The following is a 27,277-nucleotide window of genomic DNA, read 5'->3' on the forward strand; positions in this document are numbered from 1 at the left end:
TTGGTAAAACTTCTTTTTTTTTTTTTTTTTTTACTATATCTCTTTCCTAAGTCAAATTTCTGGCTCTGTGTTCGGAGAACAGTGAAATCAGAACACACTATTTTCTTCACTGACTCTTAGAATGAGAGGCTATTAGGAGAAAATCAGGATTGAAATTTTGAGGTGGCCAGAGGCATGGGGCTGTTACTCGTGGATACGCACCTCCGTGGCCCAGAGCTGCTACCTCCCAGCCGACTCCGCTCTGATTTCTCCATGATTCTCTGCAAACCGCGCGTTTTGCCACTTCTTTTCAGGCCTAAGAGAGGGTGACACGCTTCAGGGCAAAAGCCTTGGAGGCCTGCCCGCGGGCCTCGGAGCTCCCTGGGGCTGAGGCCCAGCCCACCCCGCGTCCCACTCCGTAGGCCAGCCCTGCGGCGCTTACAGTGGGCAGAGAGCTTCCGGCCGGGCCCTGACGGGTCCTCCGCCTTAGCCGGGGCACCTAGATCTGGCGTTGGGGTTAGGTTGAGCCTATGGCCAGCCCGCTTCTTGCGGGTATAGACCCGTAGTGACCACATTGCCACCCCACCGCCAGGCCTCGGAGGGCTCTTGGCCCTCGATGGCCTGTCTCGTCTTCTTCCTGAGGAACCGAGCTACGCCGGAGGGAACCAGCGTCCAGGCCTGGCCGGCAGGGCAGCCCAAGAGGAATGAAAGAGGTGAGAAGAAAACAAGCCCACAGCGCCGGCCCCCACGCTGGTCTGGAAACCGCCTCACTCCCGCGTTTTTATCTCCGAGGAGTCGCGCGGTGGCTTCTGGGAAGACACAGTGAAGTGGCGGCGCCCCGCCCTCCTGGAGGCGCAGCGCCAGGGAACTTGGTGGTGGATGGGGGGCCTGGACCTCCCTCGCCTCGTGTTGAAGGGAAAATTAATGGAAAAAGACTTTTCCTCGTCCAGGAGGTTGTTCTTTTGCTTTTCATTTTCTCATTAGTCTGATGGGCCCAACACCTGGTACTGATGCCTGTGGGCCGCTCTCCTTAGCAACGTTACCAGGAAGGCCATGGTAATGGAGTTTGAAGTCTCTAAGCACGTGGAGTCTAGCTGGGGGTCAGCTTGACTCAGTGCAGGAAGGTCAGAGAGGAATGAAAGCACGTTATGGTGACGGGGAGTGTCCTGAGCAATCAACTTCAGTCCGTGGAGCCGCTAATTTACTCGGGGCGGGGGCGGGGCATGGTACTTGAGAGTCTAACCAGGCATTAGAAGAGCTTAGGTTCCAGGAGGTTTCTTCTCAGGGACAAGCAGAATGCCTTAGCCCCTGCCTAGAAGCTACCTCCTGGACATCTCTGGGCAGCCTTGTGGTTAAGGTAGTGAGTTCCACAAGGGATGCCCTCCTAGTGCCCTGAGGCTCAGCTCTTTTGCTCTGCCCAAAAGGAGTAACATAGGAATGACCATTCATTCTCTCCATACACCCAGGTTGAACCATCTGGCTGCATCTGATAAACATATTGTGCATATCATAACCATCTTCTTATTTTAAAAAATGTCATTTCACAACATTAAAAAATGCTGTTTGTACAGATGAAATTAGAAAAACACAAAGACTTTTTCTGTGATGCTCCAATATTGTGTGTAAATATAGCACACATATAGCCACAATATTTTCATAAAAAATCACTGAATTTTTTATTCAAAATCTGCTCATAGAAAGTCATTTATTAATAATTAAAACTTAATCACTAATTAATCATTAAACTTAACTTTGTAAAGAACAGAGGGTAGGCATTCTTACCTGATTAGATATAGTGCTTTGAGTCACTGAATCACTACTTACTTAGCACCTTACTCTGTGTTAGGCATTGTGGTAGGTCCTGGGGATACAGAAGTGAATTAGAAATGGTTCTTCAATCAAGGATCTCACAATTTTGTTGCAGTATAAAGCAATTATCATATTCCAACATCTTCTCTTTAGTCACATCCATAATATGCTGACAGGCAGTCTCTAGTTTACAAGCCAGGTCTCCAGGCTCCCTTCTCGCCCTTTGGAGAATGTTGTGAAAAAAAAACTTGGAGTTCTTAAATGACCTTTGGGAGGTATAGATCCTGGGATGCCCTAGACTTAGAAATGGAAGAAACATTGAAAAAGGAAAACAGCTTAAAGCAAAAGTTGATCTGCCCTTTGGTGGCCCTATTCTCTAGAACTGTCTCTATACTGAATTACATTCACTGAAGTGCCATCAAGTAAAGGTCTATGGGAGTTAACGCCTAGGGTTTCAAAACTGGAAATAACCTTTGGTGTGATTTCTTGAGCCAAAAGAGTCCTTAGAGATGATCTTGCTGTCCCCTCAATTCGAAGCTGAGCAAACCACAACGTAGGAGGCTCCTTATGACAGGTGGTTGACCTACGTGGCATGGATCTCCTGACATTTGGCTAGTGTGCTTGCCATGCTCCCATTCCTCCTAACACATGGCTGGGAAAGGGATGGGGGGAACAAGGAAAAGAGCTCGAGGCCCTAAGTAGCAAGGGGAGGGGAAGGGACTACATACAGACTTGCAATTTAAAGTTTCACATACCCAGCCTATAAAAGGGGAATGAAATGTGTCCCCTACAAAAGGGTGAGGTAGGGCAGAGATATCTCAACTCAATCATCTGTCTCCCTCCACTCCGTCCTCAAATACACAAATGCCAGTGCAAGCATTCAGCCATGAGTGTTAAATTGAACATCTTCCACTTCCCTGTTGTATTGCTTCCATATCTACACTCAGAATTCTGTTTTCAATGTTTCAGTTCAGTCGTGTGATGGTTTTGACTAGATTGGAACAGTCATGGAGATGCTAACTTCCATGGGAAAAGAAAATCCAAATTTTTAAGAGATTTCTGAAGAAAGCTTTTGGGAAAATAGCCAGTTCATGGGTTTAGGATTCCCTGGAGCCCAGAGGAAATCTTTCTGAATACCGTTTTCTTATCGAGTGACTCCCCCACCCCCCAGCCCCAAGAGGCTTCATTTGTGGTACCATCCATAGGCTTTAGGGTCCAACTGAAAATCGGCTTATTTTTGCTTAGTTGACAGGATTGGAAAAAAAATAACAGTGATAGATGAAAAGTATCTTTAGGTATTGCAGTCTTAATGCTATGCAACCTATGTAAAAGGGCCAAGGGGATTTTCATTCAATAGACATTTCTTGAGCATCCACTATGGGCCAGACCTTCTGCAACCCCAGGCAACTCACAGTCTTAGTGAGAGTGGGGCAAAGGGACAATCAACCATGCAACCATGTGGGAAGCTTCTTAGAGAAAAGCATAGTTGAACTGAGTTTTAAGATATGAATGATAGGAATTAGGGCGATTAAAGGAATGGGTATTCTATGAAAAGGGGACCTAAAAGCATGATGCTTTTAGGGCACTGCAAAAAGTAGTTGGTATGATTGGAGCCAAGACTCTATGGAGGAAGGGCCGGAGAAGAGATGCTGGGCCTTGTGTGCTGAACCAGGGAGTCTGAACTTTATCCTAGAAACTGTGGAGTATTAAGCAGGAGAGTGGCAAGACCAGATTTTCAATTTAGAAAGATCCCCCTGACTGAAATGTGGATGGTGAAATTTGAGGAAGCTGGGGTGGAAACAGGAAGACTAATTTTAAAAGCAGTGTAATATTCCAGACAAGAGACGAGAGTGGCCCCAACTACACTAAAAGCTGTGAAAATAGAGAGGAGTAGATGGTAGCAAATATATGGCAGAATCTGCATAATTTAGACATGGCAGAATGTACAATGTTAAGAAAGTGTACCGCTGTGTATGGGTAAAAGACATTATGGAAATACTGTTTAAGGACCATCATGATGGAAAATTTGAATACAATTTTTTGTTCTTTTAAAAATATAAAAATGAAGTAAATCCAGGACACATTTGGTAATAGCATATGTGCAAGGAAAAGGATAGCTTCTCTGGGGGGGCCATAAGTCTTTAGAGTTTGGGGACCCTTATAGAGGACGTAGAGTATGCTGACTAGTGATATAGCTTGATACAGTGTTTACCATAAGCACTATTATCTATGATCACCAAATATACTAACATCAGGGGGTTATGCTAAACAAATATTATAAAATAGTAATTATAAGCAACTTTGAGAAACAAAAAATCTTTATTTTTTACAAATGTTTTCATAAATGCATTTTATATTTGATATGCATGCTACTATAACAAAGCAACTAAAAATATAATTACAGTTAAAATACTTTTATGCATATTTAAAAGGTAATTTTTTAATCTCAATTTTTAAAAATTGAAAGTAGAATAAGCAGTTCTTGAAAAAATATCCATTGCCCTCCATGCAATTTTTGCAATGACTTAACAAGGAAAATAAAAATAATCAGTCAAATGAATGTTTAAAAGCCACTGTCACCTCATGAAAACCTTTTGTTTGGGACCAAGTTTAGAAATGCTTGTGTTCCAGGTAGTATATATCTATTGCCTCTGGGTTATAACCATTCATGTGTTCTAACTGAAGAGTTTCTCATTAGGGCTTTGTCCTCACTTGAATGCTAATTCCATTCTTACTGCAGTTAACTGTAGATTCACAGAAAGGACTGTGTAGCATACTTGAGAGAAAATTCAGACTACCAGGATCATTTTTTCTTTTCATGTATATGCTTCCTTAAAATAGAAATAGGCAAGAAAATACAGCAACTTAGCTCATATAGTTTATCAATTTTATATATGATTTTTCATTCTTTTTTTCCTGAGATATGAAGCAAGTTTGTTAAGTGGTCTGTTTTCATGCAAAAATACGTTTTTCCATTCTTTACATTCATTTCATAGTATTTTGTATTCTAAGTAACTATATCACATTTGTGCTTTATACATTTGGAAACTAAAGAATAATTCATTCCCTTTACTGCAGAAAAATAAAAGATCAGAGGTTCTTTGATGGGTAATATAATCAAATTAAGTGCTGACTTCAAGTTGCTAAAACATTACCTGACTATAAAAATTGCAATGAAAAATCCTATTTTTTCTCATGCTGCACAGTTTTACCTAAATTTAGAACGAAAGGCTGACTTGCTCATGTGAGGGAGACTAGGTATGTTTATTCCTTAGACTCCTGAGTTCGTGAGTTCCTAATATGTGAAGCTAGGCCTGCACATACCTGGTCAGTTTCCTCTCTCAACTAGAGGAGAATCACAATACAAAGATGTCTTTTATGGCAAAAGGAAAAAAAAATTGGTGTATACTCTATTTTATATCTTTATAGACAAAAAGATTAGTTTGTAAAATGTAAGAATTACTAACACATTTAAATGAGAGATAAAAGGCCAAACATTTAAGAACATGTTTATGTTAAGTAATTGATCTCCGTTATACCTCTAGACTTAAATCGGATCTGATGTCCACTATGAATGTAAATGTCTTAAGTATATAGCCTTTTTCTACATTGGTTAAAGAGAAATACAAACTTTTCCTCCTCAAAATAAAGTTGGGAAATCCGAAGCAAGGATTTTTTTCCGTTAACACATATTGTTTCATTTCTCCTTTATTAAAAAATTCAGTAGAGTTAAACAGAGGAAAAAATAAATGCACATGCAATATATTTAGGGCCCACTGTTTACTTTTCTCAGCACATCTGCCAGAACCTATTTATATGCCCAAGTGTGATGATTTTCACACGGATCAGGAAGGCGAATAGAAACATAAGATCTTTAAAGTGAGAAAGAGAAGAAATCTTAACTTATCCATAATCAATTATCTCTAACTATTATTAGGTATAAATGTAATCAAAATAAATTTTAAATTATTTGCTTATAATTTCATTGTCTAAAATCCTTTGGAAACAAAGACAAATATGAAATTTAGTTGAGCGGAAGGACAATGGGAAAGAGGTTCATTTTCCTCAAGATGTGAAGCTACTTGCCTTTAAAATAGTACGAATATCCAATTCAGGTAATGATTTTCTCTTTTAATTAGTCAAATATATATTAAATATAAAAAAATTAATGCTATGTATAATAGATGTGGCCTTGGACATTTTTAGTATTTGTTTATTTAGAAATGCCTTTAAAAATTAATGTGCACAGAACTAGGTCATCTACTAAAAGTCAAATCTATAAGTGCAAGTAGTGGGACTGCAGAGAGAATCCAGCAAAGGAATATGTAAAAGATTGGATAAATACATCAAATGAAGCTGTGGTCGTCCACTTTTGTGAAGACTGAAATATAAGTGTATAATCACTGGTGCAGATTCATCTAGTAAGCCTGTGTGATTATGCAGTTTCTAACCGACAGCATTTATTGACAGTTTGGATTTGCTCCAGGGGAAAGGAGCTTCTGGACTGTGAATACTGCCCCCATCTCTGCTTTCAGAGTCCTGTCTCTACAGAAGAAAACACTTTCCTAGGGACAGTTTCTTCTGTAGATGCAGTCTGTAGCTTGGAACTTAATTGCTGTCCATGCTGGGCTTTAATTATATGACATTGTTGGCACCCAGGTGCAAGAAGTATTTAAACACATAATGCCAAGAAAGGAGGTTTTCATGGGTAAGCTTAGAAGGGTTTAGAGATTCTATGCATGAAATTATTTCCCAAGGAGATATTTATCTATGATGGACGTAAATAGTTTTCTAGGGGTATTTTGAAGAGGTTCTTCAAACTTATGTCGTTGAAAAATTATTTCATTTGGAAATAACATCCCCCCCCCTCCCTACATTTTGCCTTGATAATCTCTTACTGGAAGAAAGTGAAGCTGTTCAGAATTATTGCCATATGGGTTTCCCAGGCCTGGCATGGACACATTGAGAATGGTAAGACTGGAAGAAACCAGCAAGGAACATCAGTACATTAATTGCTGCCCACCCTGAGCAATAATTCTGGGTTTCTTCTCCCAAGTCTTCCCTAAAGGTCCATTCATTGCAGAGTCAAACAGACATCTTTTATAATTCATGTGGTAAGACATCCATGAATATACACATACTATCCCTGAAGTAGTTGTACATTACATTTTTTCTAGGTAGCTCCTTAATATTTGAATGAGCTTAATAAATACGAAAATGTATTGAAAGATCTTTGTAAAATGTTATGTAAATACATTTGTTTTAAGAATACTTGAATTTGCATTCTTCATAAATAAAAGTAAAAATTGGAGAGAATTTTTTCACTTCAATGAGGATTGTTATGTTTAAAGAATCTGAAGTTATGTAGAATGTGAGCTATCATGTTTTGTTTCAGAATGATTCTGTATTAGTTTTAATTCTTTAAGTCTGATTTAATTGTGATTTTGACCATCAGTTATTGAATGAGGTAGTCCACATTGCCTAGATATTTGCTGTACCTGGTTACTATTGCACAAATAATTAAGTACAATATATCAGTTATGTTTTTCCTTTATGTTTAATAGAAGTTCTGTGAACACTGAGAATATATTACTTTTAGTGGTACACAGTTCTTGAGAAAAGTCTTCATTTTTACAATGCCATTTGTGGTATTTTTAGCAGCTTACTACAATATCATTGTAATAAAAATAAAGTGTACTCGGTGATGAGAGAGAAAATATTGTTAAAGACCTCTTGGGATAGGAAGAGGCTCAGTCATAAGGTCACGTGCTTTTCATTTTCAGCTGCATCATTCTGACACGTTACTTTCAAAAAATAACTATAATATTGCTACATTGTCCATTATACTGAGAAGAACTTCCCTTGAACTTCACATGGAGATTGAGTAAAGCTCTTCTATTTGTTTTCTGAAGTACTCTCTCAGCTCAGGTCTCTTAGCCTTTAGTGTTGGTGTCAGCAAGCCATTTTGAACTGAGAACATATCAGAGTGGATGTGAATGGCTTTAACCTAAAAACCAAATGCAGAATACATCTTTATCAGGAATATAACACAGCATTCATAGCATACATGATAAAAGTAGACAGGCATATGGGAATAGAAATATTGATATAAAAACACTATGCCTATTTAAAAGTCAGAGTTATCCTAATAACATTTCAGCCTATTTGATATGTCTGAAAGCCACCTTTTTTCCTTCTTACTCCTCCATTTAGCCAGTCAACAGAAATGAGATAGTTCCTTACTCTGTGCCAGGCACTGAGGACACAAAGAGGGATCATGAGTGCCCCTGCCCTCGGGGAGTGCACACTGGCATCCAGTAGAGCAGACACACTGGGCAATTATTAGACAATGCGGTATACACAGGATGAAGGGCACCTAACTCAGTTATGGTAGGGAAGAGAGAGGAGCAGTCAGGGAAGCCTTCGCAAATCAGGTGAGTGTTAAAGAACGAGTAAGAGTTAACCAGCAAAGGAGGAGAGGTGGGTGGAGAAGGGCATTCCAGGCAGAGGCAACCCTATGAACAAAGCTATGGGAGTGAGAAATGGCAGAGTATGAAAAAGGAAATCCAAGTGATTTCTGTTGTAGTTACATAAAGTAGGAGGCAAAGCGGGTGAGAGATGAAGCTGAAGTGGTAGATGGGGCAGTTTATAGAGGAAGACAGTAGGAGATTTTTATACAGGCCAATGACATGGCTGAATATACAATTTATAAAGATCTCTCCAAGAGAAATGAGAAGATGGCTTTTAAGAATGTTAAGACTAGAAGCAGGGAAACCAATCAGAAGGACCTGACCAATCCACAGGAGAGAAGAAGATAAGGGCCTTATCTTCAGAAGTGGCAGAGACAGAGACAAGTAAGCAGTTCTAAGAGCGATTCAGAGATAAATGGGCAGGATGTAATAAAGAAGGAGGCAGGCAGCCTTGAGGACTTCCAGGTTTCTGGCTTGGAGGGCTGCATGGACAGTGGTGCCATTCACAGGAGAAATATAAAGTCTGGGGGGGGGGGCATGACGAGTCTGCGTTAAAAAAAAAAAGTTCTGCCAGAAAATGTGATCACATTATTGGAAGGAGGAATGGAGGGATCAGACTTAGTGTTCGTGTTGCCTATTTCCATGAGGCAGATTCCAGGCCTCCTTACGCAAAGTCTCTTTGCAAGGCTGAATGGGGGACCAGAGAGATAGATGAACTAACCTGGGAGGGCCTGGGCAGTCTCCTCCCACGTGGGATTCCAGCTGAAAGAGTGACTGACAGTTCAACCAGAATTTTATGATCTGGGCTTGAGCTGAATCCTGGAGTGACAGTGTCTCTAAGAAATTGTATCCTGACTGACAACTGGGTCTACATTCGATTATTTTGTTGAGACAACAGATCCATATTATTAAATAGCAAATGAATTGCTATATATAGACTTTAAAAAATTAACTCAAGGGCTTCCCTGGTGGTGCAGTGGTTGAGAATCCGCCTGCCAATGCAGGGGACACGGGTTCGAGCCCTGGTCTGGGAAGATCCCACGTGCTGCGGAGCAACTGGGCCCATGAGCCACAACTACTGGGCCTGCGCGTCTGGAGCCTGTGGTCCGCAACAAGAGAGGCCGCGATAGTGAGAGGCCCGCGCACCGCGATGAAGAGTGGCCCCCACTCGCCGCAACTAGAGAAAGCCCTCGCACAGAAACGAAGACCCAACACAGCCAAAAATTAATTAATTAATTAAAAAAAAATTAACTCAAAATATATGTGCTAAATACATATATATTTTCACTTGTTGTTTTGCTTAATTGGCATTTATTGAGCAACTGCCATGTGTCAGGTATAGTGTAAGGCACCAGGGATACAAAGAAGAACAAGCACAGTCTCTGCACACATGGAGCTTACAATCTAATGAGGGATGCTGCAGTATGATAATACTACTATAGGGACGAGCAGTTGTCAGTTGCTTTCCCAGTATCACTCCCCATCTTCCATGCTAATAAAACCCAGGTTTTGTTTGGGGCCATAATGGTCTATGTAAACTATGACAATCCTATGTCCTAATTTCCCAGGCTCCCTTGCGGCTAAGGGGTAGTCATAAGATCCATCTGTGGCTAGTGAGAAGGGAAAGTTTTTGCTTTCCTAACAAAAGGTTCAGACATACCTATTTCTACCCACTTTCTTTTTTTCCTTTCTTGAATATGGACAATGTCCAAAGCTGTAGCAGCCACATAAAGTGATAAGCCAACATACTAAGAAGGGAGAGTGGAAAGATAGGCACAGCCTAGGTCTTTGAGGACCTGTACCTGCCTTGGACTGCCTATCTTTGGACTTCTTATGTGAGAACACCACAAAAACACACCCTATGTGTTTAAGACCCTGAGGGTTTTCTTTTAGAGCTGAATGCCTTTCTGATAAAGCACCTAACCCAGTCTCTGGAGCAGGATTCATTGAAAAGGGATGCTTGAGTTGAACTCTGGAGGATAAGTAGGCTTTGGCCAGATGAAGATAGCAAGGGGAAGGGAGAGGCTGTTATATGGCTCTAGGCAGAGGCAACGTGTGCCAAAACACACTTGGGACATCACAAGTATAGGCTGCAGCAGGTGATACAAATAAAGACGAAGAAAGAGATGGGGCTGGGGAGATAGGCTGGGGCCAAATTACAAAGGATCAATATGCCAAGGTAGGGATTTTGGACATAATTCTTTAAACAATTTTTAATCAGTGAGAGACAGTACTAGAATGCGTCTTTGGAAAGATTACCCTGTTAAGAGAGGACTGAAATGAGGTAAAAGTGGAAGCTGGAAGACCAGCCAAAAGGCAAGACTGATGGTGATTTAGGCTATAAAGTTGGCTGTGGAGATGGAAATAGATTTGGGGAGTAGAAAGGACAGGACCTACAATTGGTTTGGGTAATTGGCAGAGAAAGAAATTTTAAGACTGGCTCTAGATTTCTGCTTGAGCAGAAAAACTGTAGGAGGAGCAGAAAGATTCTTTGGAGGCAGGAAGATCAAGTATTCATGTCAAGTTTGAAATGCTTCTGAGGCATCCAAGTGGTTTTTGGACATTGGATATATTAGTATTAGTATGTAGGACACAGCTTCAGCCTGGGCTTGAGACAGAGAAGGAGTTTCTTGAGGAGTAGAAAGGAACTGGGGTGTGGGTTACAGAAGCCAGGAGAACAAGAGTGAAAGGTTACTGTGTCATATGCTACTGTCATATGAGAATTGTTAATTAAAATCAATGGATACAATCAGAAAATGACTTATTTCAAAAATCAGTCTATGTACCACCTCACACCCATTAGGCTGGCTATTATCCAAAAAACAGAAAATAACAAGTGTTGGTGAGGATATAGAGAAACTGGAATATATACCCAAAAGAATTGAAAGCAGGATCTCAAAGAGATATTTGTACATCCATGTTCATAGCAGCATTATTCACAATAGCTAAAACAGGGAAGCAACCCAAATGTCCATCAGCAGATGAATGGATAGGCAAAATGTGGCATAGATATACAATGGAATATTATTTATATAAAGTAAGGAAATTCTGACACATGCTACAACATGGATGAACTTTGAGGGCGTTAGGCTAAGTGAAATAAGCCAGTCACAAAAACGCAAGTACTTAGAGTAGTCAAAGTCATAGAGACGGAAAGTAAAATGGTGGTTTCAGGAGGCTGAGGGGAGGGAGGGAATTGGGAGTTATTGTTCAAGGGGTACAGAGTTTCATTCTACAAAATGAAAAGAGTTACAGAGATGGATGGTGGTGATGGTTGTACAACATTATGAATGTATTAATGCCACTGAACTGCACACGTAAAAAATGGTTAAGATGGTAAATTTTATGTTATGTGTATTTAACCACCAAAAATTAATAAATTGGAAAAAATCAATGTATGCAAATAGTTGCAAAAAATTCAACATATCAGTGATTGTTTTCCAAATCTCTGATGCTAACAGTCTAGTGTCCTGGCAGGTGGGTATTGTGATACGACAAAGAAGTCTTTCCTCAGAAAATTCTCCATTGCATTCACTGATTTTTCAGATCAAAGACTCAATATACAAAGAAGACTCCTAAAACAGCTACACTTCCTACTTCTTAAAAAGTTTTTAAGAAAAATTCTAACAAATTCTGGCATTTTTTAAACCCATGCTTATAATTTTAAAATGTGATAATTTTCAATTGAGCACAGCATTAATAAATGAGATTCATCTTTGTCTCTTAGAAATTTGTTCAAATGAAGGATTCACTTTTGCTATAAAAAGAATAGCATTTTAAGGGATTCGTGTGTGGTGGGAAGGGGAGGACTGGACTTTAGGCTAAAATTAAAGCTAGCATTATAGGTAGCCGCCTCAACTTTACCTTACATACTGAAAGGATTTCTACTTGGATATCCAGTATAAATAACTGGAAATCTGAGGCTCTTGGCTAAAAAAGAGGCATTATCGAATGTTTCAAAATTTGTTAAGGTTCTTGTAAAAAGTGTTTTGTTTGAAAATTCTCTCAACTCCAATATAAAATAAAATTTTTCTGAATTTTTTTCATGGCAAAATAATAAAAAAAAAAAAAAAAAAGAAAATTATCTCAGTGTTTTTGATGTTCAAAGAAGCAAGGATTTGGTAAGGAATAGGGCTGCCAGTTTTTGTACCCTCTGGAATATACTTTTTTCCTAATTTGTTTTGATCAAACATAAATCATCCTAGGGGATCCAAAATTCACTGGAAACAGGTCCCAAGGGAGACGTTTTCAGACCATAGTGCACTGAGAGCTAGGGGTTCTGCAGTGGCCTCTGCTGGGGGTGGGTGTGGAGGTGGAGATGGGCGTGAAGGTGGAGTGTAGACAGACACGGGTGGGATGAGGTGGGGGAGAGGCAGAAGTGCATTGGAGGCGGGGTGGGGGAGGGATGAGTGAGGGGGCTGGGTTGAGGGGTGGGAGGTGGAAGACAGGCTCTGGCTCAAGCCCCAAACCTACTAGAGCAGCACTGCTCTTATGTTTTGTACATGCTCATAAGGTGCATATAAGATGTCACCTAAGTTCTGCTACTCAAGTTCAGACATCACCATTTGATAACAAAACTAGCTAGCTTGAAGAAAATATGAACAAAATCCAAATCAAACTTAATCCTAGATACAGTGATTTAACTTAGTAACTCATGTTTACCTCCATGAAATGAAAAACTGAAAAATTGGCAGTGCTAATATCCTTAATTTTTTTTTTTAAAGTTCCTTTCTGATAGAAACAGTATCACATAAAGACTTCTGGCAAGTGTAAACAATCTATCCACCTTCTTCTGTAAATGAAATTAATCATATAATTTTATAGGAGATGCTAATGCCAAGATACAATTTCTACAAGTGTCCTGGCAGCCTGGGTTTCAGCTCATCTGCATTCCTAACAGCATGTGGAGAACATGTGTAATTGAGACAAGAGTCTATGTTCAGTACAGGGACTTGGGAGAACACCTTTGAAAATCCAGCAGTGACAGGCAGAAGCTTCAAACAACACAGTACAGGGAAGATGACTCTCATAGGGAGAGCTACATACACTATTTAGGTGGTAAGTAGAATGTAAAAGAAAACACTATGATCTGAGGAAGAAAGAACTGCATCAGCTGGTAGATTCTGAGTATCTGTCAAACCAGCAACCTGTAGCAAGCCTAAAGTGCTGACTGGGGCATCTGCAGTTCAATGTGGCTCTCTACAACATAGTCTCTGCCTGAGGAGAGGAAACACAATTAAATACAACCTTGCGGGAAGCCAAGCAATATGGCACTCAGCTCACCTTTCAGCCACTTAGTGAGCAGATCAGAGCAGCACTACTGCCAGTCCCTGCTCCAGTCTGACCTACAGCCCTGGGTCTATTTAAATTCTTCCATGAAAATACCTATACAAATTTCTCCAGTGACTAAAAGTCTAATCAGTAAGTGGGAAAAAAATGAGTCAAAACAGTTCTTTAACTGACCTTAACTGTGGGCCCCAAACCTATAGTTAGTTTTTTTTTCAGACGTAAACCAATGGTAAAACCAATTTTCATTTTTTATAAATAATTACATATTTTCTAATAAAACCAAACTGTTGAATTATGGGGAAAAAAAGGAACGAGAGTCTTTAGTTTCCCTTTATGCCTAACACAACATAAAACTTGTTTTCCAGTTTGCAATAAGCAAAGTTTTTGTTGAGGAAAGCAGGAAGGAGATGCTTAATGTTACCTCCCTCTCTGAAACTACACTCTTGTCACAGAAAAGTGATTCTATAGTTTGTTTTTTTTTTAATTTAAAGATACTATAACATTTAAATATTATATTGGAATATAATGCCTCAAAAGTGTCAATGTATGCCAACTCATTAAAGCACAGAAATTTTCATCATTCTGAAAAAAAAAACAGAGTATTTAAAATCTTTCAACGGTATTACTCAGTGAAACACTTTAACACACAATATTGCTTGCAGATAATAAACACAGAGTGAATAATTTAGGACAAGAGAAGTTTTAAAATTTTAAATTAATTAGGGAAATGCTCAATTCATCTCTGATTTAAAGGTAAATTGATTAGGTAAGTATTCATTTCAATGACAAGAAATACAGTAAAATATATTTAGCAAGGGCTTTGCAGTCAGAATTTGAAAACTACCAGGTTTCAAAGTTCACTTTGTATTTTATATGCCTATGCAAACTAATAAGGCATAGAAATGTCAAAAAAATGGTTAAATCACAGTTAAGTATGCTCAGATACTTCCCAAGAACCTACATATTTTAATTATTGATAACCATTATTTTAAATGCTTCTTATCTACTCATTAAATCTCCGTAAATTGATAATGGTTGGCCCAGTTCTAGGAATTGTCTGTTTCTGGAAATTAAATTACATTAATTTTTCATCTAATTCAAAGTTTCATTCAGATCAACGCTGCCCAGGAAGTCTGAACTCCTAAAGCTTCTGTTGAATGATTTAAGCCTTGGGCTTGGATATCTATTTGGCGGGGGGTGGGGGTGGGTAAAAAATTAGCATTAAGCCTTAACTGATCATTCCTTTTTGAGGAAAAGGGAAAAGGACTAGCTGACAATAGATTATGGATTAACTCAAGTAATTTATGTTGAGGTTTGGAACACAACTAGGAGCACACACCAACAAAGAGGAGAATGAGAACAGAGAAAATGAAGAGGTAACAAACAGCCTTGGCAATAAAACTCAGGCCTTTGGGATGCCGCATGACTTCTCTGTATTTGAGGTTACCATGGCGAGGGCCAATTATTAGAGCAGAAACTTTGCTTAAGGTGTATGGAAAGTCAAGACTACGTCTCCTCTCAGTAAAAGCTCTAACTTGAGCAATGGTTAACACTGGAACCTTAACCAAAGGTTTCTCTTAAACATAAGCTTAAGAGTGGTAGTCTTTTCCAAGGAGAGGAATCTGTTACAATTCTCCACCTGCTCAGAGGCAGGTCACGCAGCCCACATCCAGCAGGGGGCATGCAAGCCTTGGGAATCACAAGGGTATCCGCAGGATCCCCAGGGCGTCCCCAGCGCCCTTACAGCCAACCATTCAGGTAATAGGGAGCCCAGATCAACCAGGTCTCCAACCACTCATTTGTGGCGCCTGCTCTACAGGATCACATCTACAGTCACACAGCTCCCCGTAATGGAAGAGCAATGAAGTCAGTTTTAGCAAATTTAGAAATTTAATTATCATGCCAGAAATGACCTTGCATTCAGGAAGATAAATATGACTTGCCTGAATGCCTCAGATTTTACAATTTTTTAAAATAAGGATTTATTCATCCAGGCCTTATTTGCCCTAAAACACACTGACAGATGAGGGTAAAGCAGTTTCTCTCAAGCTAGATTAACGTAAAGATCCATTTCAAAAGAAAAACAATTCTCACAAACCCTGAAACTATATTTAGATTTCCTCAGTTTGAAACTTAAGAAATTAAAGTCTTAATCTGTGGAAATGTTTTCTAATTGTCAAACAACTGCTGTAAGAATTTATATTTAAAACCGGTTTAAGAATGTTTTTAGGTTAACATCAAAATGAACATATATAAAGGGGTTTCCCTGGTAGCGCAGTAGTTGAGAATCTGCCTGCCAATGCAGGAGACACGGGTTCAAGCCCTGGTCCGGGAAGATCCCACATGCCGCGGAGCAACTAAGCCTGCGAGCCACAACTACTGAGCCCATGTGCCACAACTACTGAAGCCCAAGTGCCCTAGAGCCCGTGCTCCGCAACAAGAGAAGCCACCACAGTGAGAAGCCCGTGCACCACAACAAAGAGTAGACCCCGCTCACCGCAACTAGAGAAAGCCCGTGCGCAGCAACGAAGACCCAACGCAGCCAAAAGTAAATAAATAAATAAATTTATATATATATAAAAAAGAACATATAAAATTTAAAATTCTCATAAACCTCGCAGGTCCTTAATACTATATTTGGGGACACGGTTGGAGAGCCATTTTATGAAAAACAATTATATTAAATACATAATAGGAAATTTTTAAAAATCAGCATATTAATATTTTTCTGTTTGAAGAATTTTTCTTTTTGAATTTGTGACTAAAGAGGATTATAAATGGCATGTGTAAGTAGGACCAAGTATGCTTATGAACTCAGTTACAAAAAAGAACCCCAACCTTGCAAAGACAGACAGTCTTAGAGATCTGCTGTGTCCACTCCCAACACACTCTTTGTTTCCTCCTCTTTGTTCAGGGCATGCTGGGCTGACAGATCACTGGCCCCAGGAGTGCAATCTTTCTGATGTCCTAGCAAGTAAGCTTGCCTGCTGCAGCCAATAAGACAGTCCCCATAAAAATAAAAATAAGACAGGACTCTGGTCCTGAGTACTGCACGCAGCTTGGAGACACACCATGTAGACATGCTCTACCAGTTACGGCTAGGGTAATATTTCAGCTTTATGAACATCTGTGATTATGAGGACAATGAGCACAGTCTCACTCAGCCTACGACCGATTTTAGTCAGGGTGCAGGCTGTTGCAAAGTCAGCTTAGAACAGGCCTTCAGGGGTCCGTTGGTACACAGCCTGCCTGCAGGCCACAGCGTGGAGGATAGGGAATCTAGGTCAGGGTCACTGTTGGTTACTTTAATTCTCATCCCTGCATAAAGGGCAGTAACAGGTATGGAGAAGGTAACAGTTACCTGTTCAAAAGAATGGAGTCCACTTTCTTTTCCTAACCTCACCATATCTTCCAAAATGGCTTTCTTCAGCTCCTGAATTGAACCATATAGGTAAAATTACAAGGCAGAAACACATTTTCAAAATGGAGATAGAAGAATCAATGAGTTGTGAGCAAAGTACAACTGGCAATCATACCAACACTCCCCCCACCCTTCAAACCCCCAACTGGGGCTGACGCTCCCTGGCGGCAAGCCAATCACCACCCATCATCTGGCAAGTAAGTGCCCGCATGGCCTAAGGAGTGTCCAACAACAGGCTAAGGGACCAGTCAATTTTGTTTTTTAAAGCAGACCTCTGGTCAGCCTAGGGAGTCTCAGGGGCCCTGTCACCTCCAGAAGAGCCCAGGGCCTGGTGGGAGCTCTAGGGTTCATGGCTGCTGCTAAGAAACAGATCATGTGACTGAGGGGCCGACGCTGAGTCAGGGCACAGAGGTCATCTTCCATAGGACTGTACATGTGCCAGGAGAAGGCTTCTGGAAGGTGTCAGCGGCAAATGTTCTAAGCAGGGAGAACTGTGCTCCTTTTTCAATTCCATGACTGTCTCTCTAAGCCCAGCAGATACAAAAGCTACCTCACATTAGGAGAGAGCAGGGCCAGTGAGTCAGAAGGCCTATTCTCACATCTGACACTGCTGTTAACCAGCTGTGTGGCTTTGGGCAAGCCGCCTCCCTCTCTGGACTCTCCTGCAAGCTGCAAAACAACAGGGCTGGACAAGCTTTCTCTGATGTCTCCTGGCTGGAAAATTCAATAGTTTATCAAGTGTTCTAAGAAGAGATATGAGCTCCTTCTACAACAATGACAAAAGACAAACCTCTGGTTTAGGATTCCCACCATTTATAAAATAAAGTTAGAAATTTCCCTATAGGTTCAAATTTCACTTGGGCTACTGTTTTTGTATGTCCTCTCATTATGCAGTTTCACAGAAGGTCCAGCAGTCTTTTGGGAAACAGCCCCAAGGTACAGACCTTATTTGTGCAGAGCTCTGCATACGTCCCTTCAATTCCTCTCTTCTGGGCCCAAGAGGGCATGACTTCCAGGTCGGGAACGACAATGCCCACCAAAAAGGCCTGCGATCCCACCAAAGGAAAACACAGTTATGACAAAAGCTTTTAAAGTGGTTATTTGTGGTCCAGCGTTAATACTAATCTCTTGGTATTCTCAGACTCCACTCTTTTCTAAAAATATGTATATGTTTATGTTATGAAACATTTCCACCAACATATCACACATTCTTGACAGAAATATTCTTGAATATTTCTGATATATTTCCCTAACTTCGTAAAAAATTAATTAATAAAAAATAAGCTTAAGAAGATTAGGAATCAGTAAGGTTAGTCCTGTATGTACCTTTGATTCTCATGCCAATCTTAAATGAGTACATCTTTAGGATACTAATCAACCAACTCTATAATCCAAAACACATACATTTCTAAGGATTTCCAGACCATTTTGAAACTGATTCATTAGTATGGTCCTCATTCTTTAAGAACACCATTTTAATTTTTAAAGCATTTTCTTAAAAAATAATTTAATAGTCTTTAATTACATATATCCAATGATAGCACAGAATATATTCACAGTGATCTTTCTGACTTCAGATCTAAATGATACCAGAAAGCAGAATAAATATAAATCCTCTTCAAATAATTTAATCCTGTACTATATTAGCACATTAGCTTAATATATTAAGATATATCATCAGTATCATTATTTGCAATACTGCACCTATTTATCTGTAAAGTTCTTATGTGTATTTCAAAATCAAAACAGCAGAAACCCTGAATCTTGCTTCAGCATACTACCTCAAAATTCCTCTTGGAAGTAGACCGAGCATAAGTTAAAAGTACTGGGAATGTTATTACTACTACTTTAAGCAACTTATTTACCTAACTGCAATTTACCAAACTATAAGCAATTAAGATTTCTCCCTTAGAAAGGCATTTTCTCTCATGATCCTATACGGCGGAGAATACCAGTATCTGATTGGAAATTAGTGTTCATCACTTTAATCAAATACCAGTTACTTAGGAAATCATTCCCAAAGTACTCATCAGGCCCAAAGTACGTGTGGGAGGGCTGAGGCCTAGGGGACTCACCTTTAAGCTGTCCCCATGGACATACACTTGTGCAACAGGCTCGCTCCGGATGTAGATGTTCTCAATCATCTCGGGTGCAATATATTCTCCCTGAGCAAGTTTAAATATGTGCTTCTTCCGATCAATAATTTTAAGAGTTCCAGCCTGTGGAATTGGACAAGCGGCTTCATAAAATGGCGGCATTCCCAAGCCTGAGCCCCTCACTCATTAGGGCCATAGCCCCTCACCTCCCCAACCCCTGGTCTCACCCTGCAAGCCCCAGCGGATCTGCTCGTGCACCTGACATCTCTGCTCTCATGGAGCCACTGCACGGCTGGAGAGGGACGCCGTGAACAAGGGTGGATGGCTCCCGAGCTCTGCTGGGCCCTGAGTGCCCACTGTCCTGTCCCCTCACCATGTGCCCTACTCCCCCTCCCACCCCTGACACCCTGGTGCCCAGCAACAGGTGCCCTCCTCCTCAGAAGGACACCCACCTTCCCATCAGGGCTCCTCTCACCCAGGCCCTCGCTCCAGCTGTCCCTTTTCTCAGCAGCATCTTCAGATTCTCCCCCTTGAACCATGCTTAGGCCACCACTCCCGAAGAGCAGCCTCTCCATCCTTCAGCACATAGCACAGCTCTGGCAGAGGACCCCAGGTGGCATTAGGAGCCCTCTCCCTCCAGGACCTCTGCAGCAGGCAGGCCACCCCTTGGGCAGTGAGTGCTTGTGCCCCTGGCCTCCAGGACCCCCACTCACCTCCCTGACTCCCTTCAATCTTTTTGAATTTCCAAGGTGAATAGGTGGGTCTCTCTCCTTTGGCTCTCTCCTTGAATGTTGCAACTTCCTCACCTTCACTGACGATGCTCCTTGAGGTGACCACCATTTATCTCCTAAGTGGCCACTCCTGCATATGTCTGAGCTTCCAGCCAGAGCTCTTCACTGAGCCCCAGACCCAGAACCTCACTATCCTCCAAACACTACAAAAACCAGGCCTTTTCCCTGCACAATGCAACATGCCCTAAAGGAAGCTCATCCTTCTCCTCCTCAAGCCTGTCCCATTCCCCAAGCCCCAAACCTGGAGATGGCCTTGCCATTGGCCTCTCCTGGGACTTCCAGCAGTCAGGCTCATCTGTCCTCACTCATAAATCCTTCTCACAGCCACCTCCTCCTCCATCAAAACCACTTCCTTACTGAACGTGTGCACACACTCTGGCCCTGCTCTATCTGTTCAAGCATCAGAACTAGGGTAGTCTCGCCAGAAGAGAAAAACAAACAGGCCTTGTTTTGCTCAAAATCCAGGCTGGACATCAGGGCCTTTCCCTACACTGGCTTCTTTGGTCCTCGTGGCACCCCATGAGCTGGGTGTCATCACCTCCATTTCATAAATGGTGAAGGTGAGTATTAGAGAGGTCAGTTAACTCCTCCAAGGCCACACAGCTAGGAGGTGGGAGAACCAGGACTTAAATCAGGTCTTTCTGGATCAGAAACTTAGACCTTTTCCTTGATCTATCTAATACTATTTCAAAATAGTAATAATTTAAAAAACTGACTCCCACAGACTGCCTGCCTACTGCCTTGGGCTCTGAGTTCAGGCACAGCACTAGGTGCTTCACATGAATCAATTTACTTGCTTCTCACAACACCCTGCAAGGTGGGTGGTTTCATCCAAGTTACAGAGCATCAGTGGCAGATCCAGAGTTTTGTGGGACTTCAAGTTTTTTCCAGTTTTGAGACCCCCACCTTTAAGAAAAATAATATAAAATGAAGTGCAGAGCCTTGAAAGGGGCCTATGCAAGTGAAGGCTGAAGCCTAGGCTTCGTTAGCTGATGGGACAATCTACCCTCTGCCAGTGTCCAGGGTCCTGCTGCTTCTCCAGCCTCCCTCCTCCACACCTGCGGGCCCTCAGAATTCCTTGCCTCACACCTCTAGTGTCTCTCTACTTAGCACATGCTATTACTCCTGCCCTAACTGTCTTTCCCACTCTCCCCTCTCCTCTTGGAACACGACTTAAATCCTGAGACTCAGAGCCAGTAGGCGCTTGTCCTTCTCCGCTAGGTGAGCATGGCCCTCATCTCATGCCCATCACACTGGGCTGGGAACTGTCTAAAGATGTGTCTCTCCCCTGAGCGTAGTCCCTGGCCCAGGGATACATCCATGTCTGCTGCAAGAGTGAGGGTTTCTCAAAGTGAAACGCGCAGTTCCAAACAGGGGCAAGTCAGCTCACCAGCCCAGAGGGCCCCTGGAGGGCTCAACATCATTCACCTGTCTGATAAATTCAACATCTCAGAACTCCACCCAAAATCATAGCAATTTCCCAGAGACACAGGAAAGGTTTCCTGGGGTGGGCTGCTACAGGTGGAGGCTCTCGGTTTCAGTGACACAGTTTTTTTCTGGTCATAGTTTCCATCTAAGCATCTCCTGTGTGCCAGGTATTGTGCTAAGGGTTTTACAGGTATAATCTCATTTGTTCCTTACAACAATGACCATAGAGGTAAGCAATGTTATTACCTCCATTTTACAAATGACAGAATGAGGCACCATTACTGATTTTGGCTAAAAGATGGGGGCCACCGCTAAAGAATGCCATGTAGCCTTACTTTCTTATTCTATAACTGAGTCAATACGGAGCCCCAGAGAGGGATGAAGCTTTGCTCAAGGTCCCAAGAGCAGCTGCTAGCAGAGACAAAGGAACGCCAGCATCCTCCTGCCCAGCTCCAAGCTCTTCACACTGCTCAGTGCCACCTCTCAGCTGGCGGCCAGTGTCCATGGGCTCCCAGGCCCTGCCTTTCTCAGATCTCCCAGAGTTACGAGCCCCATGATCCTTGTACTTCATCCATCGGATTCCAGAACACTGTCAGATCTCTTCCTGGAAACCTCTTAAGGGTAGGGGGTAGGCCTCCAACTCCAGTTCTACGCTCCCCAAAGATCCCTGTCACCTTCATCAGGAGGATGCAGGAGGAGGCTCTGGGGGCGAGGTAAGGAAGAACCTCCCATTTCCCAGAGGTATTCTGGAATGATTACTTGTCAGGGTGGATATAAAGACTCCTGCCTCAGAGTGAATCAGATTATACACACCCCCACCACCAACATGTGTGGAGGCCTACGGTTCCAAACATACGTACTGGCAGCCACTTCCCAATGTCTCCAGTGTGAAGCCAGCCGTCGTCATCCAGGGCCTCCTTTGTCCTCTCCGGATCTTTCAAGTAACCTTTGAACACATTTGGTCCTCTCACACATATCTGTAGGGACAAACACCCGGTTTCTCTCAGCCCACAGCATAAGGAATCCTGATATGAGGCTGTCACGAGGCATGTGTAGAAAAATGTACACTATCCCTCAGGAAATCCACTGTGGAAACTACAGTGATGGAAACAGAGGACAGGAATAGCCGCCAGCGTTCTCAACTGTCTCCTGCCTTCTCTCAAGCAGTGCCCTCTCCAACTACCTCTCTGCCGTCCCTTCTTCCTCAGGAACACTGCGGCCTTTGGTATGCACTGCTATGTGACACTGGATGGGGTCTCATCAGATACTGAAAGCTGGCTGATTCTATCAGAGATGCTTGAGCCCCCTGCTTCATGACCAGACACTCAGCTTTCCTATCTACTCCCATGGAATGAACAAGCACAGGCCAGCTCCATCTACCCCGTCTGGCCTATTTGCAAATGGTCATGTTTCTGCCTGCACAGATACACAGCAACAAGCTGTGCCAGTTAAGAAAAAAACGGATTTTTAAAATAGTCTGCGAATTCCAAATCTTGTTTTGGACCAGCCCAGTCCCAGCCTTGAGGGTTGGTTACTTCATAAACAGGAGAGAAAATGCTCAATTCAGTTGAGTCAAATTAATCAATAATATAAAGTGACTTTACACATAGGGTGAAAGGAAAACAATTCCATTTCCATTTTTTTTTCTTTTACTCGCTACATGTAGAGCATCCACAAACATGAATGGCTAAACGCTCAAGTTTACCTCTCCTTCTCCTTTGCTGGTCCAATAGTTCAGTTCCTTGACATCGACGAGCTTGATATGATTGCAGGGCAGAGGTGCTCCTACGTGTCCTAGAACACCAGAACAATGTGCATTTGTCAGTGTTCAGATCAATTTCAGCACTGAAGATGCTCCACGCCATGTGAAACCCCTCAAGTGGTCAAAGTGGGGAATCGTGGATGGAAAGCAATACACCTTTAGATGGGCGTTTGTCACAAGCAAGCATTGATGATAAAACAAAGTTCTGGAGAAAGGAGAGGCCAACCTCAGCTGGGCCTTTGTTTTACATCTGATTCTTAAACAGCCGGTCAGGCTTACATGGCCCAGAGTCAACCTGTACAGGGTCTCTGGGGAGGCTCATACCCACACCAACCACATAGTCAGGATTTTTTATATTAAAACACTTTCCCCATCATTAGATCATATGTTTTGGTTTGGGGATCATAAAATATAGTCATTATTGCTTTTTCTTCCAGTCACCAGACTGTTGAAATGGAAAACAAGGATGAGGCAACTCGCCACCCCGCCCCCCCAAATAAGACTTCAAATTTTCTTGGTCTTATATACTCCAACCACAAAACTACATCTAAGTCATTTTCTAGTAATTGTGGTTGTTACACAATTCACTGGCAAGGCACAGGATTTTTAAGCAGGTGCTGGCCAAGGTCCTGAAATAAAGTGAGCCACGTAAACAAAAAGCAGGCTGTGACACTTTCATTTCTCTTTTAAATGAGAGACCGCCAAATCTTTTACAATATTGTACAAAGATACTGATCCTCTCATACTCAATAACCTTTGCAAGTTTTTATGGTAAGGATGCATAAAAAAGGTAAAACCTCAAAAGCCTCACATAGGAAAATGTAGGACATCATAAGAGGGAAGAAACTGTCCAAAGGAAGGGTATACATGTAAATGATCAGTAAATATGATCGTGGTAACAAGAAAAAAGTTAATGAGCCAGGACCTCAGAAAATGGTCCGTGTAGTAAAGTTGCCAGTGGTAGGGAGATCAAAAACTTCACATACAAGATAGGCTTTATTCAGCTAGAGTTTAAGGAGATAAAACTTGTGTACCTGACTTCGCCAAATGTGATTTCAATTTAGAATCCACCTATCATGTTTCTGCTGACTACCTCAAGGTGCTCTGAAAATAGTATTGCACTACTAAGCATATTTCTTTTCTGTGCACATCATCCCAAGTTTTCTAGTTTGTAGTTGAGCAAACTTAAGCGTGAAGGGTGGCTCCAGGCTCACAGAGGAAGTTGGTATCCTGAAGAATTCTTTTGCTGAGTGTTTTTCAGATGATTGTATTTGGTCTAAATTTAGTGACAGCCAATACATGGGCTACCTACTGCTTCCTCCTTGCCCTGAAAGATAGGTCCCTTCAAAATGAGGCTGTGGATAGTAGCTGCTCCTTTCTGAGGTTGCCACTGCCTTTTAGATGTTGCTATCACAGGAGACCAAAGTTCCAAAGAGCCTCTGAAATGGCTCTTCAAGAAACAGTGCACTGGCTGCTATAAACTTGCCTCTCCTTCCTAAATCATATCCAAATCACAGCCTGCTTCCTTCATTCTGAAATGATTGTAAGCAAGACCCTGTGATATTTAGAAACTATAAAATCCAATATATTGATATCATAGGCATTTTTCTACCTGGAGCTGTATTTTGTGATCTATTACTTTTTTTTAACATGACTTCTATTTATTTATAAAAGAAATAGGAAAATACAAAAAATAGTAGGAAATACAAAAATATGTAACAAAAAAAAAAAAACAGATCCATAATGCCACAACACAGACAAAACCACCATCATTGTTTTTCTTCTGTTTCTTCTGCTGTTTCCTAAGTGCCCATGTAAATATACTTTCCACGAGGAAGTTTTAGAACCTGCTGTTCTAACTCATTCCCACATCTCCAGCCAATCCTACCTGATGTCCAGTCCCCGGGTGTAGTGAAGGTACATCCAGCTGTGCACTCAGTTTGGCCATAACCTTCATAAACCTTCAAGCAAAACACAGAAACCATACTGTAGGCGCACACCTGCCTGCAGATAGCTGGCTGCCCTTTTCAGCCAGCTAACCTCTCATGGAGCATCTGGCTGCTCCATGCTGGGGACAGTGGGAGGGGAGGTGCTCTGGAAGTAGGTACCTTCAGGAGAAACTGAACACAGACAACGGCTACACAGGTGTAGCTACTCTGCTTGGAAGAAATGTTATTTTATTTATTTATTTATTTATTTATTTATTTATTTATTTATTATTCAAGACCCATTTATTCTCTAGTTCTACCCACATGGAGACACCCTCCTTGAAAAGGGGTTGAATCCTTCCGTTCACTTTAACACCCTGTGCTGAAAACATGTCTTCCGAGGTTTCAACTCCGAGATCCACAGTCTTAAAGCACTGATTCTTAAACCTCGTCTAGATTTCTCCCCTTGGATGGGGGGAAATGCCCCAAACACAGAGAAGAACAGCTCAGGACTGTGGGCTCTGCTCGCCCAGAAGACCTTGCAGCTCCCCTGACCAGCCGGCTGGAGCCAGGATTAGCGCCCTGAGACGAAGGGCGTCTGCTGGGCTGCCGCCCCCGCCCCCAGCTCCTGTCCTCTTCACTAGGCTGGCTGTCACCTCTAGCTTCCCTGGAGTCTGGGGCTTCCAGACGGTCTCTGCTCACACTTCTGTATCCCGCCTGCTGCCTCAGCACTGCTGATTCACACCAGGGGGGAAAAGCACACAGAACTGCTTTTCAGCACACCAACGTTCCACGCCAAAGTTATTTGATAAGCCTGCAGGTTCTTTTTCATCACAGGACACTCCCAAGGCCATGACTTGCCCCGGCTCCCCACTGCCCTTGCCAGCAGACTGGACGTGTGTGGCCACCGTGCTGAGTCGGGCACACCCCCTGGCTCCACTCCGGCGCACTCCTGGAGAACTGAGGGCGGTGCCCTGGGCGCATTAGCAGGATCTGTCCTGAAGCCAGTCCTAGAGTGACAAGAGCCACACCTGCAGGTCTATTCCACTGACCAGACGCACAGGACCGAGCTGGGCCCACGGACCTTGGTCTGGACTGTGTCGGCTGGTCATTCTTGCCTAGCTTCACAGGCCAACAGCCACTGTCCTTCCTGTACTTTCTTGCTCATCACTGCACCAGCGGGTCACTCCTACCTGCTGCCGTCACACACCTGGCAACCTCGTGTTCCGGGGCCAGCCAAGAACTGAGACCCCAGCAGGCCCCTAGTTCCCAGCAGGCAAACTCCCCATTAAACTACTGCTGCCTAGCCGTGTTCTCGAGGCTTCAGAGCCGGGAAAGTGCGGAGAGCATAGCAATCCGCGGCGCCCACAGCCCCAGACCCACGATGCTCCGCGGAGGCGCCGGAACCTCGCCGCACCCACCCGCGCCAATACAAGGGACCTCTGCACCCGCCTGTCCCACGGACCCGGGCGCACACCCGACCATCGCGACCCACGATGGAGACGCGGGGGGCGGGGCTCGGCCGGCGGCGGGCACTGGGGCGGGCGGGGACCCGGGCTCCGGCCCCAAGGCCGCACAGACCCAGCAGGCCGCCCGCCGCCCGGAAGAAAAGCGAAATGTTATTTTTAACCACAGACACTTAATAGATAAGGTTATATGGTTTGGGATAAAGACTTCTAACTTATTTTCAACCACTGACTCTATTTCTAATTTGAATAATATGTATTAAAGACAAACATTTTAAAATCCAATAAAGTTTTTGTCTCTGTAAGATATTCCCCTTCAGAGCCCCATGTGCTCGCATGAATAGACCATGTGGGAGAGCTGCCTTTAGGAGCGGTCAGCTCATGTTGGTGTAGAACAGGAGGTCAATGTAAGAAGCCCATGGCTTCTTTTCTCCTTCCTTGTTTTTTTTTTTTTTTTTTTTTTTGGTGGCTTGCAGGATCTTAGTTCCCCAACCAGGGATTGAGCCCATGGCAGTGAAAGCACTGAGTCCTAACCACTGGACCGCCAGGGAATTCCCAAGAAGCTCATGGCTTCTAAAGCATAAAATTTTAAGCATGCACATTTATGAAATAGATGTGCTTACTTTACTTAAAACCCACCAGTCACAACTATGTTACTATAGTCTGCATAAGTAGGAATCTGACAAACATTAATTGAATGGATAAAGGAATAAATTATTTTAGCAATGACAAAACCTACTGAATCAAATAAAAACACACAAATGAACTTTTATCCCCCTCCCTCGTGCTCCTTCTCTGGGCTGGGAAATAGTCTGCAGGCTGGAGAATGCAGAGATGC

General features: G+C 42.5%; 2 protein-coding genes across 8 annotated transcripts in view; both read right to left on the reverse strand.

Annotated features, from left to right (window-relative positions):
* MEIKIN (meiotic kinetochore factor) overlaps positions 1-7,193 on the reverse strand; it is a 141,977-nt gene extending 134,784 nt beyond the window's left edge. The window contains exon 1 of the mRNA XM_082380435.1: positions 202-7,193. Coding sequence (XP_082236561.1) covers positions 202-554 — 353 coding nt within the window. The 5' untranslated portion in view covers positions 555-7,193. The remainder of the gene's footprint in view (positions 1-201) is intronic.
* Positions 7,194-7,326: 133 nt separating this feature from the next.
* The window catches only part of ACSL6 (acyl-CoA synthetase long chain family member 6), a 64,545-nt gene continuing 44,594 nt past the window's right edge, over positions 7,327-27,277 (reverse strand). For all 7 annotated transcript variants that reach the window (XM_082380782.1, XM_082380781.1, XM_082380785.1 and 4 more), the window contains 7 exons: positions 24,934-25,006; positions 22,989-23,077; positions 22,144-22,260; positions 19,044-19,187; positions 17,913-18,014; positions 16,909-16,980; positions 7,327-7,795 (listed from right to left, as the gene is read on the reverse strand). In XM_082380782.1, coding sequence (XP_082236908.1) covers positions 7,658-7,795; positions 16,909-16,980; positions 17,913-18,014; positions 19,044-19,187; positions 22,144-22,260; positions 22,989-23,077; positions 24,934-25,006 — 735 coding nt within the window. In that variant the 3' untranslated portion in view covers positions 7,327-7,657. The remainder of the gene's footprint in view (positions 7,796-16,908; positions 16,981-17,912; positions 18,015-19,043; positions 19,188-22,143; positions 22,261-22,988; positions 23,078-24,933; positions 25,007-27,277) is intronic.

Source organism: Balaenoptera borealis (genome assembly GCF_965194805.1).
Source record: "Balaenoptera borealis genome assembly, chromosome: 2".
Classification (NCBI taxonomy): Eukaryota; Metazoa; Chordata; class Mammalia; order Artiodactyla; family Balaenopteridae; genus Balaenoptera; species Balaenoptera borealis.